The following is a 20660-nucleotide window of genomic DNA, read 5'->3' as shown; positions in this document are numbered from 1 at the left end:
GACATACACACAGACATACTGACATACACAGAGACATACTGACATACACACAGACATACTGACATACACAGAGACATACTGACATACACACAGACATACTGACATACACACAGACATACTGACATACACACAGACATACTGACATACTGACATACACACAGACATACTGACATACACACAGACATACTGACATACTGACATACTGACATACTGACATACTGACATACACACAGACATTCTGACATACATACAGACATACTGATATACACACAGACATTCTGACATACATACAGACATACTGACATACATACAGACATACTGACATACTGACATACACACAGACATACTGACATACACACAGACATACTGACATACACACAGACATTCTGACATACATACAGACATACTGACATACACACAGACATACTGACATACACACAGACATACTGACATACATAGAGACATACTGACATACTGACATACACAAAGACATACTGACATTCTGACATACATACAGACATACTGATATACACACAGACATACTGACATACACACAGACATACTGACATACACACAGACATACTGATATACACACAGACATACTGACATACACACAGACATACTGACATACACACAGACATTCTGACATACATAGAGACATTCTGACATACACACAGACATTCTGACATACATGCAGACATTCTGACATACATGCAGACATACTGACATACATACAGACATACAGACATACTGACATACACACAGACATACTGACATAAACACAGACATACTGACATACACACAGACATTCTGACATACATACAGACATACTGACATACAGACATACATACATACATACATTCTGACATAGATACATACTAACATACACAAATACAGCACATTTTTCTTACCTTTTTTTGCAGGTGGAAGGCTGTGGCTGATGGGAGTCGGCGTGACTCCAGCGGCGGTTGTCTTTCTTCCCTCCCGCGCGGCGCTGAGAGGAGGGGAGGAAGTGACGGGCACTTCCTCCCAGCAGTACTGTGCGGCTGAGATTTTTTTAAAGGGGCCCGGTCGCGCTATTGCACGGCCGTAGCGCTGACCGGGCCCCTGAAGATACAGGGCCCATCGGGTGGCCCTAAGTGAGTGGGCCACCTGATGGGCCCCATTAGCGTGCGCTACACGTGGGGCCCGGGCGGCCGGGCCCCCCAGGGCCGCCGGGCCCGTGACAACCGTTATGGTTGTCACCCCCTGATGGCGGCCCTGCACCATGATGCCGTTCACCTGCACTTTGCGCCCCACTGGGCTGGTGTGCTCTAAGGCTGCCTGCTGTACTGTTTTATGGTAGCCCTGGGCCTGGAAATATGCCATTGACACTACAAGCGTGTACACTACAAACTGGCTAGTAATGTAGGACTTACATTTTATTAGCCATATTATATGTAATCCAACTCTTAATTGGCTTTAGTATATCATGAGTAATTGGCTCTGGATATGTGTATAGTTATAGCAGATATCATTGTCAGACGTATATTAAAATAGAAAAATAGTAATGGCATACTTCAAAATCTAATTACTGTTAAATACAATCTTGTTTGAGCAGGGCTCTCTTCACCTACTGTTCCAGTGTGTCAATCATGTATTGTGACAATTAAGTGTTTGTCTTTTTTATCTATTGTACAGATAAAGCTGCAAATATTCTAATGGCAGAAGGAAGTTCTACAATTCCAAAAGATGACAAAGGAAATGAATTCCTGAGAAAGGCATTGGATATTTTAATGCAGGATGCAGTGATAAAGGGCACTGATCGAAACAACAAGGTAACATAACAAATAACATGACTACCAGTATAAATTACACAATTAGAACCATACCCTCTTCCATGTATTGCACACAAACTATATTTAAAGGGACAGTATAGTCACCAAAACAACTTTAGCTTAATGAAGCTGTTTTTGGAGTATTGATGATGCCCTTGCAGTCTTACTGCACAATTCTCTGTCATTTAGGTGTTAAATTCTCATTGAAGTTGTCTGGCCACAGTATCTCTATCCCCTTAACCCTGTTCTGTAAAACACTGTAGTTTTAGAGAAATTGCAATGTTTACATTGCAGTCTTAAGAGTGCCTCTAGTGGCTGTCTAATGATACATGTTATGAATATTTGGTAATAGTCTTTCCTTTGTAACATGCAATAATCTATGATATTCTGATTCTATTATTCTAGCATGTTACATTTTCTATACTAGTCAGTGATTGTTCCAACTTTTAAGCTTTGGCTTACTTCTGTTTATGCAATGGATCCAATACAGGTGTGTGAATGGATGGAACCAGAGGATCTACAGAGAATTCTGGACTTAAAACTTAAAGCTCATGGAGAATCCCAAGAAGTGCTTTTGAGTTACTGTAAAGACATCATTAGGTTCAGTGTCAAGACAGGTACCCTTCAACCTTCTTGATGTATGATATTCATTTATTCACAATACCCTAACTTACCTTGCTTTTTTTGTTTTGTTTACAATTTTTTTTATATATATTTAGGACATCCTCGCTTCTTTAACCAACTCTTCTCTGGATTAGACAGACATGCTTTGACTGGTAGGATCTTAAGTGAAACATTGAACACCAGCCAGTAAGTGCAAACAGGGGCATGAATTCATAACATGGATTGACACATTGATCTGTTATCAATATATATATATATATATATATATATATATATATATATATATATACTTGAGCTACAAGCCGGGCCTATCATTTACTTGCCACTACAAAACAGACAAAAACATTTTGATTTAGATACCTGTCTGTGGGTGTGTGAATGCAGGGATATATTTGTGTGGAGAGTGTGTACATATGACAAGGTATATGTGTGTGGAGTTTCTGTGTGTTAATCCAAAGAATGTATTTAAGGTGTGTGTGAATGCAGGGGGGTATATATTAGATTTGTGCATGGCGAAAAGGTTTGGTGCAACCGAATCTAGTGTGTATGAATTTCAGTTTGGATGAATATCGAACTTGCTAAGTTTTTGGAAAAATGATTTGGACAAAACAAAAGGGCGAGAAATCGAGCCAGTCAGTTTACTGTAAAATATACACACAATATAAAGATTACGTTTATGTTTTGCAGTACACTGATAGGTGCATTTTTTCCACCATTTGGATCATAGATTAAATGAGAAGTAGTAACCACGAGAGTGGAAAAAGTAAAAAACAGTGAAAAAAAAACATTTATATTTATATTTTTTTACTGCTGCTTCTTTTTATCCACTCTGTCGATCATTACTTACTTTATATGCAAATAAAATCAACATTCAGTGCCTGTCCCCTATCATCAATCATCTTTTTTCTCATCCGTAATCTTTTTTTTATTTGGCGCCACGGGCAGAACTCCGAATCATGAATCAAAGAAACTGATCATTCATTGCCTGTTTTGGTTGTTTTATGATGCGTCCATATGGTGATTTGGGGATATTGAAATCAGACAATCTGCTGATCACCCAAAATGTGGATGAGTTTTAATTCATTTTAAACAGAATGGACAAGTCTAATACATGTATAGGGTGGAAGTCTAACAATTAGCCTATCCAGTTGATCTAACATCTAACATTTATTGTCTTTGGCTTCTATTTATTATTATATTCGGATAAACCTTTAAAAGAATGGGATGCTTTGAAAAAATATATTTTTATATTTTTGTATTTATTGATATAATTGATATATTTAACAGTTTATCCAAAAAATATTAAATAATTTGAAAAGCATTGAATCATTTAAAAAATCTTAAATCAAGACCTTTGTTGGAAAAATTAAGAATCTTTAGTATAAGCTCTGTTGAGGGGTAATCTGTCAGTTTTGTGTCGGCTATAAAAGAAACACATACCTTTAGTTGTTGCCATCAGAGACTACTCCTCCCAAGTTCCCAAATCAACACCTAATCAACGAAGATTTGAGAGAACTTCAGAAATGTGTTGTCTTTACTTGTAAACCTGGAAAGAGTTACTTGGGTCCATAACAGACAGTGTACAAATGGAATACATTGTTCACTGTTCCTCTTTCCAGCAATGAGCATTAATATAAAATGACTCCAATAACATTCTTAGGGCTCAAGAAACCCACAGCAAATGGCTAAAAAAAATTCAGGCACGTCTTTCTTTGGCTAATAGTAGAGCTCTTGAGTCTGTAAAGTCTACCCTTAGTAAAATCTAGGCAAAGTGGTGTGTTGACCATATCTTGTTTGCCAAATTCCACTTGGATCTATTTGAATAGTGGATATAATATATTATGGCCAAACAGGAAAAGGTATCATTTTAAACAAGCCAGTATAAACATGTATATTTTCATACCTCATATGGAATTTCATATACTGCAACAGCTTCAGATTAGTAAATACTTAAATAAATTTTGCCCCAAAAAATGGAATAATAGAAAAACATAAGTCCCTAATTGAAAATGATAAAGAAAAAAAATACATTACTAGCTAGTAGCCCACAACTGGGTGAAAAAGTATATTGAGTTTGTGTCTAACAGGATCCATAAAGTGACTTATTCAAACAGGAACACTAACCTGCATTTCAAGAGCAGAGCAATTCACCAGTATCCAATGGCAGGTTTACCAGTGCAACATGGGGCTAAAATGTAACTCCTTAATGAAGTCCACCAAAACGATGAAAGGGACAGCCATCTGGTGATGTCCAAACAGAAATGCAAGGCAGTTACTTAACTATTGTCATTCACTGGAGAATCATAGATACTTATGGTCAACATAAATGTTTGGAAGGTCCATGGCATATTTTAAATTCTATCAATAAGACATTCAGAGAACAAAAACAAGGTTTACATATTCATATTTTTTTATACAAAGGAAGTAAACAAATTTGTTAGAAATTCTATTTAAAAACAAATGTTTATCAATGCAAACCTTCTATTCTCATAGGTATACCTATGAGGTGGCTCCCGTGTTTGTACTCATGGAACAAGAAGTACTCAGAACACTAAGACATTTTATTGGTTGGACAACAGGAGATGGGATATTCTGCCCAGGTAAGCACTCTTCATATCCCTAGGACACCCTCTTTTCTGCTAAAAGTGTGGTCAGAGCCTCCAAGCTCATGCCAATTTACCCTTACAAAGTATCCTCTCACCAGACATAACTTAAATAAATAAATGTTGATTAAATCATGTCACTTTGCAGAAGGTAGTAACATGTGACTTACATGTTTTGTTTTGGATTTATTTTTTATTTTAAGAACATATTGCATATTACATTATACAGAATATGAGTTTTTCATTTTACATCCATTTTAGATCATTATTATGTTTAAAGCATAGTGGTTATGATGCTCCACATGAGAGATTGATACTTACTTTATAACATTTTTATTTATAAGTAATTCTGGGGAATGGGATGGAGAGATTAAAGTGATGTTATTATTAGTTTATGTGATCAAGAGCTTAGAATCTATGACTACTGGGGTTTACTCTTAGGACTAGAGAACTGGGAATCCCCTGGCTTTTTATATTTGTGAATGTGGCACAGTAAATGTTGCTTGACGCCTCCATGGCCACGTTCATGCTTACTGCACTGTCAAACCATGGCACCACTTGATCAGAAAAAAGAGGTAGTTTGTCCCACAGCCTACTCCTTCTGGGACAATTATTCACCCTTTCACAAATGGCAAAGGGTTATCCATTGAGCCACTGAGTTTGGGTTCTTTTTCTTTTTTTATTCTTAGGAGGAGATCTGGATTTAACACAAGAAAGCTCCTATGTATCTCCAAAAGTTCTATAAGGATATAAGTAAAGAATTATTTTCAAATAATTTTTAATTAGAATTTCTTTCTAGGTGGATCCCTCTCAAACATGTATGCTATAAATTTAGCCAGATTTCACCGCTTTCCACATTGCAAAGAGACGGGACTGAGTGGTCTACCACGTTTAGCAATCTTCACATCGCAAGAGGTGAGGTAGTAAACGAGACTTACCTGTCCCTTATTATATTGTAAGCAATTGCTAAATCATGCATTATTTCCACCATATGGTGACCTGCAAGGCTTGGCTGTTACTGTTGAATTTAGGTCCCAGATATATATTATAATTGCCATTAGACTAGCCCAACTATGCTTTAAAGTTTGTCAGTTTTTCTGTGCTTTTTCATAAATACTATTGATAGTAAATCACAAATTCCAGTGAAGTCTTTGGCACTAGTTATTTCTTTATTTTGATGTGCTAAGTAGGTACAACAATGACATAGCAGACAATATACGTTCAGTAACAGAGAGTCATAAATTGCAAATAATGTGTATGTATGAAACAGTATGCATTTTTTGTTTGAAAAAAAATAGAATTAACCCAGTGGTAGGCTTGAGAATATGAGATGAATAAGTAGGAAAATTATATGCACGGAGAAGAAACATCAAAAGAAAGTAGGGTAGAAACTGTAAGAGAGATTGGGTAGCGTTGGCTTAGAGTGAAACCTCCAGGAGGTCCCCTTTCAGGTAAGAAATGTTTGTCCTGTAGACTGATGGTAAAATGCTGCCCCCTGGCCAGAGAGAGAACATCCCAGGCTTGTTGCTGGATTCAGATGACATGTGTGGCATCTCTCACAGCTTTGCGATGTGTTGGCCCAGAATAGTAAAGAAAGGTTTCACCGCCCTCTGCACAGCCTGACACCGTAGCCCCCTGAGGTAAGCCAGTGGACGTGGTCTTCGGTGTCACAGGTCCCACCGAAGATTTCTTCTCTGCCCATTAGGACTCATGCTCCATATAGTTGTAGCTGACCTGCAAAATATGCTGTACAGGGATCAGGGGAGCATGCTGCGTGCACCATCTTGAGTGCGGTGTTGTGCCTGCCGTAATGCTGCGCGCACTTAGCTTAAAGGAGCACTATAGTCAAAATATAAAAGCAAGAAAGACAGGTCCCCTAGCCTTCTTCTTTACTTTTATATTAATTTCCCCTGACAGCTCAGCTCGCTGTCTATGCCCGCCCCCCTCGTACCGCAACCCTCCAAAGCCCAAAGATTGTGTGTATACAAACACTATATTTTGAGATATCTCTATATATAGCGTTTGTGTAAAAACACACAAATTGTAAATAGTGTAAACACACACTCTATCTATATTTATCCATCTAATTCTATCTATATCTATCCATATATATACAAATATTGAAAAAGAGGCTTGCACTCACGGTCTTTGTTTCTTTAAAATGATTTCCTTTTTATTTCATTCCTTTAAAATATGATCGACGTTTCAGCCAGCGTCCGTGGCTTTCATCAGGATCTTTACAGCTCAAATTCACATTACAAATGACATGCTTATATAGCTAGTCAAACTAAACATTCAATCAATAAAACACTCACCACCTGTAAGGCGGACTCTCCTCCTCGGCGTCCATCAGCTACAACTGCGCATGCACCAGTATGCCGCTACCCGGAATAGCGTACTGACGTACCCGTTGCTATGGTTACCCGGTATGCATAACCGGCTCCATAGCACCCTAGCGAAACAACTTCTCTCTCTATATGCCGATCGTTCAGCCTTACAGATCTGACTTACATATTTATACACAACGTTAAACATTAAAATTCAATACTCCTGTTAACAAATTGAGGTTCCTCTTCTCATGAGTTTCTTATTACTTAACTCAACTCACAATGATCTCTATGTAGTATGTAAAATTACAACGAGCTATTCTATCATACTCTCCTTAATTATATTAAAAATGACATAATCATTCCCTATGTTTGGATTATGTTCTATGTATTGTATTATAAAGTGACTTAGTGTTGATTATGTACAGTAAAGTGCTATAAAGTGTATTTGATTAAAGTGATACATGGGTTAATTATGTACATTAAGGTGGAGACAATTGCTTAGTGTTGATTATGTACAGTAAAGTGCTATAAAGTGTATTTGATTGAAGTGATACATGTGCTTTTATGTACAATAAAGTGCTAACAATTACTATGTGACATTTATTATTATTATTATTATTATTATTGCCATTTATATAGCGCCAACAGATTCCGTAGCGCTTTACAATATTATGAGAGGGGATTTAACTATACATAGGACAATTACAAATAAACTTACAGGAACAATAGGTTGAAGAGGACCCTGCTCAATCGAGCTTACATTCTATAGGAGGTGGGGTGTAAAACACATTAGGACAGGAATTTGCAATTAAATAAGGTGGGCGGCCCTTTAGGAGAGGGCAAGAAACAACTATGTGAGGTAGGGGTTAGTCTTGGAGGCCATAAGCTTTCCTAAAGAGATGGGTTTTAAGGCACTTCTTAAAAGATGCAAGACTAGGGGAGAGTCTGATGGCGGTAGGCAGGCTATTCCATAGGAAGGGAGCCGCCCGCGAGAAGTCCTGCAAGCGCGAGTTGGCCGTACGAGTGCGGACAACGGACAGGAGGTGGTCACAGGCAGAGCGGAGAGACCGAGAAGGGACATACCTATGGATCTGTGAGGAGATATAAGAGGGGCTAGAGTTGTTCAGTGCTTTATAGGTGTGAGTTAGTACCTTGAATTGACTCCTATAGCATACAGGAAGCCAATGTAAGGACTGGCAGAGGGGTGAGGTGTGAGAGAAACGACTAGAGAGGAAAATCAATCTAGCAGCAGCGTTCATTACGGACTGTAGGGGTGCAGTATGGCTATTGGGAAGACCAATCAGGAGAGGGTTACAATAATCCATGCGGGAAATTACTAGAGCATGGACAAGCTCTTTGGTAGTATCTGGTGCAAGAAAGGAGCGGATGCGGGCTATGTTTTTAAGATGGAATCTACAGGATTTGGCAACATGCTGGATGTGAGGCTCAAAGGTGAGACCAGAGTCAAGTATGACGCCAAGACAGCGCGCTTGCAAGGATGGACTGATGTTGGTACCACAAACTTGAAGGGAGAGCGAAAGAGGAGGATCAGTATTAGGAGGAGGAAAGACAAGAAGCTCAGTTTTTGAGAGATTGAGTTTCAGAAAGCGGGAGGACATCCAGTCAGAGATGGAAGAAAGGCAAGCAGTGACACGTTGCAGGACGGCATGGGAGAGGTCCGGGGAGGAGAGATATAGCTGGGTGTCATCAGCGTACAGGTGGTAGTGGAATCCAAAAGAGGTAATACGTTTGCCAAGAGAGGCAGTATAAAGAGAAAATAGAAGGGGACCAAGGACGGAGCCTTGGGGCACTCCAACCGAGACAGGGCGGGGGGGAGGAGGTATCATTAGAAAAGGAGACACTGAATGAGCGTTGGGAGAGATAAGAGGAAAACCACGAGAGGACAGAGTCACAGAGACCAAGCGATTAAAGAGTTTGAAGAAGGAGAGCATGATCAAATCATATATACATTAATGTACTAAGAAATTCTCTCTATTTAAAGTGATACACCTGCTTTTATGTACATTAAAGTGCTAAAAAGTGCTTCACATCATATGTACATTAATGCAATAAACCTTTTATTTAAAGTGATACATTTACTATTATGTACATTAAAGTGCATTTCTGCAACGAAAGTGATCTATATCTTTATATGTAGTGATATTTACATTTAATTTAACACACTACCTTATCATAATGGATTCACCACTAATATTTAAAGTGAACCCATCCCTTATTAATTACTCGGTAGTGATAATTACATATCAGAGTGTATGGAATGGTACATATCTATAATTCCTGCATATCTTGCTTAAATTGAGCTATTATTACTCTTTGCTGTATTTTACCATAGGTCCATCTATGCCTCCTAATCATCATTTTCTAACTCCAATATCATATCTTGATATTAAAACATATTTGGTTCCAAGTAATATCTTCCTCTAATTCTACTAACAGTATTTCTGATAAAAATTATTCATAACTCAACAAGGCCAGTCCATTCATTTAAAGTTATTCATATAAATGGATGATATGTTATCATTTCATTCAGTCCTCTGGGTGCAACTGTATCCAAAATGTCTCTCTTCTCAGAAAATGCATTTCCTCTATCTCCTCCTCTTCTGGAACATGGTATCCAATCTATTGCTACAAATTTTAACATAGTCAAGGGGTGTTTGTTTTCTAAAAAGTGTTTCGCCACAGGTTTGTCCGTATATCCATCTCTATACGCTGTTCTAATATTTGATCTATTTCCCTCGTAGGGTCATCCTTAAGTGGTTTATAGGTGCTCTTATCTTGTAGTTGTCCTCTTACTTCCACTGCATATTTGAGAAATATGCAGTGGAAGTAAGAGGACAACTACAAGATAAGAGCACCTATAAACCACTTAAGGATCACCCTACGAGGGAAATACAAGCAAGAATAGAAGAAGTCCTAAATATGGGGCTGAGAGCTAACTATATAGACCAGAATTTATACTCATATTTGATACAAAAAAATCAGAGGACGCCTATCATGTATACAATACCAAAAATACACAAAAGCCAAACAGACCCCCCAGGACTTTAGTGTGAGCCATAGGAGGAGTTTTACAACCAATAGGAAAATGGCTGGATTCTATGTTCAAAGACACAGTTCAAAATCTATATACATGTATTAAGGACACTCCTTCACTATTAGCAACTCTTGAACAACTGTATATAGAGGAAGAACTACCAGTGCTTATAACGATGGATGTTAGTATACCATCATCCCGCATGATGGTGGTATAGAGGCTATGAGACAAGTCATCTGTGCCTCATCAAAATATGAAGGCCCTCCCATAGAATACACCTTAGAATTACTGGAAGTAGCGTTGAAAAACAATTATTTTCGTTTCGAACAACAGTGGTACATGCAAATATCGGGAACATCTATGGGAGCAGCCATGGCGCCATGTACGTTTTTGAGACAGAATATATATTGAAACCATTTAAACAAAATGTTATAAAATATTTTCACTTCACAGATGATATTTTGATAATTTGGCGGGGTACCACAATGCAGGCCCAAGAAATGGTGGAATATATTAACCAACTACCGACACCGATAAGGATGACAGCCAATGTGAGCACAGAGAAGGTACAATTTTTAGATGTAGAGTTATCCGTGGAAGACCACAGAATGGCTTATAGCCTCTACTCCAAGCCTACGGATAGGAACACTATACTACACTATTCTAGTGCACATCCAACAAATTTGAAAAATTCTATACCTAGAGGCTATACTTCAGGGTTATGAGAAATAACTCAAAAGAAACAACAAAACAGCAACAAATACTTGAAATGAAAATAAAATTCTTGGGTAGAGGATATAGTGAAAGAGTCTTAAATAAAGCATTGGAGGAAGCAAAGAAGAAAGCGACCACGCCACAAGACATCATCACAAGTCCCAAATTAGTTTTTCCTATGACGTTTCATAACAAATCACAGAAAGTATCTAACATTGTGAAAAGAAACTGGAACATGTTAGCATGTGATAATAGCTTACCGAAAGAGTTTAAAGAATTGCTGAGAATTTGCTATCGAAGAAATAGAAATTTAAAGGATATACTAATGAAGACAGACCCGGAAGAGAGCTATATTGAGCAGAAGAAAATACAATTAAGGGGCAGTGTACACTGTCTAGGGTGTGTGACATGCAGCCACATGGTTCCAGCACGAAACTTTAACCATCCACATAAAAATGCGATATATAATATTCGATATACCATCACATGCAGAATGACCCATGTAGTATATAAAATATCATGTCCTTGTGGCTTGGTCTACATAGGGAAAACTGAAACACAACTATGTGACCGAATCAGGGGTCATAGATCAAATATCAGAACAGCGTATATAGATGGATATACGGACAAACCTGTGGCGAAACACTTTTTAGAACAAAAACACCCCTTGACTATGTTAAAATTTGTAGCAATAGATTGGATACCATGTTCCAGAAGAGGAGGAGATAGAGGCAATGCATTTTTTGAGAAGAGAGACATTTTGGATACAAGAATTGGATACAGTTGCACCCAGAGGACTGAATGAAATGATAACATATCATCCATTTATATGAATAACTTTAAATGAATGGACTGGCCTTGTTGAGTTATGAATAATTTTTATCAGAAATACTGTTAGTAGAATTAGAGGAAGATATTACTTGGAACCAAATATGTTTTAATATCAAGATATGATATTGGAGTTAGAAAATGATGATTAGGAGGCATAGATGGACCTATGGTAAAATATAGCAAAGAGTAATAATAGCTCAATTTAAGCAAGATATGCAGGAATTATAGATATGTACCATTCCATACACTCTGATATGTAATTATCACTACCGAGTAATTAATAAGGGATGGGTTCACTTTAAATATTAGTGGTGAATCCATTATGATAAGGTAGTGTGTTAAATTAAATGTAAATATCACTACATATAAAGATATAGATCACTTTCGTTATAGGAATGCACTTTAATGTACATAATAGTAAATGTATCACTTTAAATAAAAGGTTTATTGCATTAATGTACATATGATGTGAAGCACTTTTTAGCACTTTAATGTACATAAAAGCAGGTGTATCACTTTAAATAGAGAGAATTTCTTAGTACATTAATGTATATATGATTAATGTCACATAGTAATTGTTATCACTTTATTGTACATAAAAGCACATGTATCACTTTAATCAAATACACTTTATAGCACTTTACTGTACATAATCAACACTAAGTCACTTTATAATACAATACATAGAACATAATCCGAACATAGGGAATGGTTATGTAATTTTAAATATAATTAAGGAGAGTATAGTAGAATAGCTCTTTGTAATTTTACATACTACATAGAGATCATTGTGAGTTGAGTTAAGTAATAAGAAACTCATGAGAAGAGGAACCTCAATTTGTTAACAGGAGTATTGAATTTTAATGTTTAACGTTGTGTATAAATATGTAAGTCAGATCTGTAAGGCTGAACGATCGGCATATAGAGAGAGAAGTTGTTTCACTAGGTTGCTATGGAGCCGATTATGCATACCGGGTAACCATAGCAACGGGTACATCAGTATGCTACTTCCGGGTAGCGGCATACTGGCGCATGCGCATTTGTCAGCCTTACAGGTGGTGAGTGTTTTATTGATTGAATGTTTAGTTTGAATAGCTATATAAGCATGTCATTTGTAATGTGAATTTGAGCTGTAAAGATCCTGATGAAAGCCACGGACGCTGGCTGAAACGTCGATCATATTTTAAAGGAATGAAATAAAAAGGAAATCGTTTTAAAGAAACAAAGACCGTGCGTGCAAGCCTCTTTTTCAATATTTGTATATCAATCTATGGCATTGGCTAAAAAGTGCACCAGGCAATACTGCATTAAAGTATGTGTGCAAGGATATAAAGGGACATTGTATCCATATATATATTTCTATCTATGTAGCTATCTATCTGCATCTATATATATGTATCTCTCTATCTATATCTATTCATCTATCTATCCATCTACCTATTTATTTGTATATCTTGATCTCTATCTATATATCTATCTATCTTTAGCTATCTATCTATTTCTATCTTTCTATCTGTATCTATCGTATATCTATCACTATCTAACTATCTTTTACTCTAACTCTTTCTCTCTCACTTTCACTCTCTCACACACCCACTCTCACTCACTCACTCACTCACTCAATCTCTCTCACACACTCACTTTCACTCACTCACTCAATCTCTCTCACTCTCTAACTCACTTATTTTTAAAATAAGTTTACTTACTGTTTGAATTCGAGTAGATCTCTGGATCCTCCTGCTGTGTCTCCTGCCTTCAGCTGCCTGTCATCCAGGAGATCCTTTTCCCCTACACAGTCGGCTCTGACTGCTGACAGCCCCGCGGTTACTACAGGAACCAGCAGGCGTGTTCACAGTGCCTGCTGTGTCCTGATAGCACGTTTGATGTTATCAGCTAAACGTGAAGAAGTCAAATGTGAGTACTGCGCATCAGGCAGGACTTAACTAGGAAGTCCCTCTGGTGGCCGTCTTAATGATTGCCACTGGAGGTGTTCCTAGGCTCTAAGGTAAATACTGTATTTTCTCTGAAAATATAGTGTTTACATGAAAGAGCCTGCAGGGATCTATTGTACTCACCTGAACAACCTCATTAAGCTGAAGTTGTTCAGTTGACTATAGTGTCCCTTTAATGTGGGAGTCTCCGTGGAGTGGACCGGGATCACCCTTACTGGCCAAAAGGTGGAGGAACTGGGCACCTAACAGCCGAGCAGTCGGGAGCGGAGATCGGCTGCTTCTCTACCCTGCCAGGAACTCCCAGGGAGGGGGGGATATAACTTTTTTATTATTATTATTATTATTATTATTAGCACCCCCAGACACACACACCACCCCCAGACACACACAGCACCCTCACTCACACACAGCACCCTCAGACAGACAGCACCCTCGCTCACACACACACACATATATATATTTACATATATATATATAATATATAAATACCCCTCAGTGAGTTAACAGACAAAAAAATTAGAATGTTACGGCAGATAAAAACACCCTCACACACAGCACCCCTCACACATACAACGAATCAAAAAAAAAAAAAAAATATATATATATATATATATACACATACATATATACACACACACACACTACAGCACTACACACATTACGCTTCAGATACACGTTAGATCCCTTACCCTATATGCACTCTTAATCCTCTATACACACAAACACACACACACACAATCTCCTATACACACTCTGGGTCCTTTACACACTAGATCTCCTACACACACACACTGCACCACCTACACACACACTACATTCCTTGTCAGCAAACACATACAACATTCTCTAAACACACCCTCTCTGCAACCCCTACACACACTACGTCACCTATACACACACACTACAGCCCTTATGCACACACTCGCTACATCCCCTATAACACTATGCCCCTTATACACACACTCTCTACAGCCCCTAGCCACACATATTACACCACAAACACAAATTAAATTTACCTATTTACACAATACCACACCACACTATACACACACGCAATCCCATAAGCAGGCTCCAAACGCATGCACCATACACTTTCCTGGCCCTTTTGCCCTCTGGTATCCCACTTGTGGAGACACCAGAGACAATTTAAAAGCAAACACAGCGCAAGCATGTTATTAAATTTGCTTGCATTGCGCAGAACAAATACAGGGCCTTTTTCTAATGCCAGAGCTCTTCAGCGCATTGAACCAACATGCTCACTTTGAGAGGGGGCATGCTTGTCATTAGTGATGACAAAACACACCCTCTCTGGCCCCGCCCCCTTCTTAGGGGGCCACTTTGATTGTAAAATGCCCGGGCCTAATTTTTTTCCCAGTCTGGCCCTAATTGGCGTGGACACCAAGAGACATCAGACATGATCAGGTACATCCCCACTCAGTTCAGGAGTATTTTAGGGGCAAGTAGAGTTGTCAGTGGTAGTATAAACTGTGGAACTATGCCGATTTAGGAGTTTAAGTGCTGGGGCCCACTCTCGATGCGTCCTGCTGGCATGGCTGACAGGACCCACCCCCTTTTTTGGAGTTTTTATAAACATTTTTCTCTGTTTGTTACAACAATGTCCAACAATTATTATTCAATTCTTACAGGATATATACTGAAGTTAGGATTTTTGGGAAGTCAAAGTGAATGCAAAGTGAATTTTGCCAACAATTTCCACTTGAATAGATAGTATATTAAAATGTTTTATAGATTATAGTCTGGGTTTCATTTGTGTAACATTTCATTCATAATAAATTATTCTTCAATATAATACTAAGTGTATAGGTGTGTTACGAAGAGACATCCATCTCAATTTATGAATATTGCCACCTTTCAGAGTCATTATTCCGTGAGAAAAGGGGCAGCGTTCATGGGTATTGGAACAGATAATGTGATTCATGTGCTGAGTGATGACAGGTAAGTTATCACATGTTCAGCCATATTTGCTATAGCAGGTTTAATTACACAGAATCTTGCAATGCCACAACAGCACTAACAATATGCAACCAAAAACATAGCAACACATATCAGGCTTAGCAGAAAAAGTTGTAGCATGTCACATTGTGAAGGTCTAGCACAGTTTTTTTTACATAGTAAGCAATAAACTAAAACAATCATGTCTAAGACTGTACTCATAAGTGAAGGCTAGGCTGAACATTTTAACTACACATGAGGCATAAGAGACAAAAGTAGGCATAAAAAGTTAAGTTGGCTTCAAGTTGCTGCATCAAACAAGGTAATAAAGTAGGGTAAAAGAAAAAGAGTAGCAGCAGAAATAAAACATGTTGCCTAGGTAGCTTTGTGGAAGTCATATGGTGACTATTAGCAGAGAGGCATGTGAATCTAATGTTGTTGGCTAAGAACATTGATAAACCTATCACCAGCATGAGGGATGCTCCATTTCGCCAGATCTGGAACCCCCTCCAGCCCCGAGCTCGTATGAGAACTGGCATCCGTAGTCCACAGACTTGGAGACACTATCATTGCCAAGTCTTTCCCCCTTCTGGGGCAGTCCGCTGAATCAGTTGGTATCTTCTTCAATACATCGTGGTGCTCTCGGCCCAGGTAGGTTTATAGTAGGAGAGTGTGTCTCTTGTGGGTTCGAGTTTCCTCGAGGGAGTCTCCTCTTCCACGGCAAATCAGAAATCCGCTTTTCCATCCTTGATTTAGGCAGTAGTGCTCGTGCACATTCGCTGCCAGAATATCTGGAAAATCTCATCCAGGCATTGCAAAGTGCTCTCTACAGCACTGTGAGTCGGCTGCCATGATGGGCCCAGGCCCTGAGAAGTGGGCTAAGACACAGCCATTGTTGATTGTGGGAGACTGAGTCCTGCTATCAGGGTTCAAAGCAAAGCACTGGGCAGGTGTAGCATAACCTGCTTGTTGGGTTTTAGTGGGGACCAGGATAACCCCCACCGGTCCGAGGAGGGGTGGGGTAGGAGTGCAGCAGGTCCGCGCTGTGGGTGTAAGAGAGAGAAGATCATCCACCTCTCTCCCCTGCTCTTTCCCCAGCAGGCCGCAACAGAGTTTTTCGGGTTCCCGGTAGAGTTAAGAGGCAAGTAACGGGGGGCGAGGCTTGGACACCATCCTGGAAGGTAGATTGAGCTCCTCACAAAAATCGACTTAAAAGTGTCTTAAAAGGGGGAAAATACCCCAACACAAATAATCTTCACACAACAAACCCTCTCCCGCATCACCGGAGTAACCCAGTGAACTTTCAACTCACCTCGTTTGCCAACGGCAGCTGCGGCCTAAACACTAAAGCAGCCTGGTGCTGCCCCGGCGGGAGAAACGGCCGATCTTTGCGCCCAGGGTGACGTGGGCTTTTTACTCCTGTAGACAGTCTGAGCCTCGTACTCCCCCCCCCTCTGGGCCGGCGAAGGTCATCCCGGCCTCCACTAAGCGAGAACTAACCTCCAGAACACTTCTGAGCGACACTAGTGAAAACAGCCTACACTCGGTCCCACAAAATGGCCGACTGCAATACTACATAAACCTGCCTGCAACTCTGCAACTGGGAAACAGAATTCCAGAAAAGATTCAACGCTATGTGCCAGCGGTATTGGAGCACTTGGGAGCATCATCGAAAGCCACCTGAAATGCTTGCACCGACGGCACAGCCTACAGTAAGAGCTTCGGCCCGATGCCTCACCCTTGAGAGGAAGACCCAGAAGGTCCACGACACCACCCGTAGCCCACGCACCAGAATGCGATGTCGCCGCCCAAGACCCCGCAACATTCCTCCAAGGTCAGTGAAAGCGGCTCATGTACATGAAAATCTGGGCCCGGACAACACCCGAGGCAGTAACGAAGCGGCACGACACGGCAAAGAGGGAGATCTCCCAACATGGCAGCGGTTCAAGCAACGCGCCTCACCCAGACGCAAAGCGGCACCACGGAGGCCACTCAGGAAAGTGCACACAAGGTCAAAACTGCAGCCGGAGAAGAGTAAAGGAACCGCAAAAATGACCAAAGCACCGACTTACTTGCCCGCAATTAGAGGCTTCGCCATGCAGTGTGACTGCTCGAGGTGGGACTGTGCTGTACCCCTGGCTGGCATAGGCTGAGCCGTGAGTAAGGCCACTAGCTGCTCGCTGTCACAACTTGTCTACACGGCGGTGCAGGTGCCTATCACCTATATATAATGTTGGAAATACCAGTAATATCTAAAAGGCACACTTAATGGGGGGCCTCCTGGGGGAAAACAAAAATCTGAAATAAATCTTAAGCGCAACTAGTATTGTTACACGCAAATATAGCCTAACATATATATAGGCATGCTTCCATTCACCTAACTCATTCATATACTCATACTCAGATAGACATGTAATCCTATATAGGATAAATGTATGATTATTTAGACTAGATGTCACTGTATAGAATGCATGCCCCTCTTTCAAGCACAGATAAGCATAGCTGAGCATAATAAAACCAATATCGAGAAACTAAAAAGATGACACTCTTCATGAACACTCATCTTAAGCTACTGAGTTAAACGTGTTTATAATTTATAATTGCACTTAACACCCAAATGTTTATGCTAATCGAGAACCCAAACTACTGCAATTTTGTTATTTCTAACTAAAAAAATGTGCCTGATAATCAATTACCACAACCTGTAATGCAAATGTTCACAAACGTACCCTGATGTCGCTGTTGTGGCGCACCAAGGCAAGTAACGACTCCACATGCTCGTTCAGGAGTCCCTGACGCAAGCTGTGCACTTATGTCAGGTATAATGGCTTGTTGGCTGGGTTAGGCACCCCCAAATTGGCCAAATGGTCTGGAGCTTGTGCACCATGCATCTGAGCTGCTCGTAGGTCAGGCTCTGCCCTCCCAAGGGACTTTTTAAAGTGCTGATTTTGGCAGACCTGGTAACATTCCCTGAGGTTGCCCAAACCCATGTTTAATTGTCCGAACTAATATGAATCCCCCTGTTCGTGAAACGGACAGAACTTGTGTGGTCCCCCTCTTTATTGGCTCAGAACACCGACCACCCCTGGCTGTAAACCGCAATTAAGATATTTACTCAAGTGCATTCAATGGGTGGCCGCCATTCGTATAACTGAACGCACGTGGTCCAGTGCATGGCGGTCATTTTTTCTCGCGAACACAGGCAGTGGTACTTGATCGTCGAGCGCGTGGAACTCATTTCGGCTACACGACCTTGTGAGCCTCGGCAAAGATGGTACCACTGCCCGCACACTTTCCCGACCAACTACATGAACCATGTTCAGGAGATAGGAACTGCCGACTGGGGGATCATTCGCTACCTAAGAGCCAGGGGGAGCGTTCGTCGGTTTTCATACAGGAACCCTAGAACGGTCAACACTTCACTCGTATGGCGATTTCGTTTTAACAGATCTGAACACTTTTTGGATATGTTGGGCGCTCAAACAAAGCTATTCAGGGATATCGGACTTGTGGGGTTCCTGTAATATTTACCTATGTTTTTGGGGTGATTTGTAATATCCAGCGATCCTTTCATGTGAACATGCTAAGGGAGTACCAAGAAAGACTGGAGGATGTCGCTGCAGTGTGTGCCCCTGCAGCAGACAACTCAGAAAGCTTACCTCTCCCTGATTTACTAGAGAGAGATCCCCAGACTGACCTTACTAGCCTTGTACAGCTATGGGACCGGTTAAGCCACACCGAGATGGGACAGGCTTCTGTGGGAGAAACAGGCGACTTTCTCCCAAGAACCAGGCTATACGACCCTAGCTGTGCACAGGGTAGAGACCCCTGGACAGACACCCCTGCGACAGCCCCCTTACTGTATCCCTGAAGCAGTCCGAGAAGGAATGCAGAAGGAAATACAGGAGATGACCCAGTTAGGGGTCATCGAGCACTCAGACAGTCCTTGGGCCTCGTCTGTAGTCCTGGTGCCTAAGAAAGATGGGAGCACCCGGTTCTGCGTGGTCTACAGGTGCCTCAATGAGAAGACCATCACTGACGTCTACCCGATGCCCAGGGTAGGTGAACTGCTTCTTTGGGGACATTGGAGGGAACCTCATACCCATAGGTTGCAGCTTTCAATTTGTTCCTTTCCCTTTAGATCACTCAGCGCTGATCCTCTACCCATTTTTTATATAGAGGCTGGGTCACATGCTGCACTGGCCAATCACAGCCATGCCATTAGTAGGCATGGCTGTGATGGCTTCTAAGGGCACACGAGTCAAACGCTTGTTGATTGGCTGCCCTGCAGCTTTTCAAAACGCGCCATTAAATTGCCGAACACCGAACTCGAACTGTTACTGAAATGTCCAGGTTCTGGTTTGGGGTACAAAAATCGTAATGTTGGATACGAACCCGAACTTTACAGTTCAGATTCAATCAACTCTAGTAAAGAAGAATTTATTTAGGCGAAAAGATTTGAAAACCTCATGTTCAGTTGTGTATTCTGAGCAAGTTTTATGTGCTTATTTCCTTTGTACAATTGGAGAGCTGTCTACATGGCTGATAATGGACAGGTAGCAATACATTAATTGTATACATTCATCCATCCAATTATCGGCTTTACCAAGATATTTAGATTGTGTCTTTTGCTTCCAAGTGATGAAGAAAGCCTTCTTAGAGCATGAAATACCTTGTACACATGGATCAGTGAGCATGTGATATTTTTATGTTGGATAACAGGGGGAAGATGATACCTGAAGATCTGGAGACCAAAATATTGAAAGCAAAGTTGGAGGTAA

General features: G+C 40.3%; 1 protein-coding gene across 1 annotated transcript in view; it reads left to right on the top strand.

Annotated features, from left to right (window-relative positions):
• Window positions 1-20660, top strand: part of CSAD (cysteine sulfinic acid decarboxylase) — a 92381-nt gene that overhangs the window by 12525 nt on the left and 59196 nt on the right. The window contains exons 2-8 of the mRNA XM_063444825.1: window positions 1681-1817; window positions 2308-2434; window positions 2537-2627; window positions 4935-5041; window positions 5844-5959; window positions 15803-15882; window positions 20602-20656. Of these exons, the coding sequence (XP_063300895.1) occupies window positions 1701-1817; window positions 2308-2434; window positions 2537-2627; window positions 4935-5041; window positions 5844-5959; window positions 15803-15882; window positions 20602-20656 (693 nt within the window). The 5' untranslated portion in view covers window positions 1681-1700. The remainder of the gene's footprint in view (window positions 1-1680; window positions 1818-2307; window positions 2435-2536; window positions 2628-4934; window positions 5042-5843; window positions 5960-15802; window positions 15883-20601; window positions 20657-20660) is intronic.

The sequence above is a fragment of the Pelobates fuscus genome, chromosome 1 (genome assembly GCF_036172605.1).
Source record: "Pelobates fuscus isolate aPelFus1 chromosome 1, aPelFus1.pri, whole genome shotgun sequence".
NCBI classification, from domain to species: domain Eukaryota; kingdom Metazoa; phylum Chordata; class Amphibia; order Anura; family Pelobatidae; genus Pelobates; species Pelobates fuscus.
This window is presented reverse-complemented; position numbering and strand designations above follow the sequence as displayed.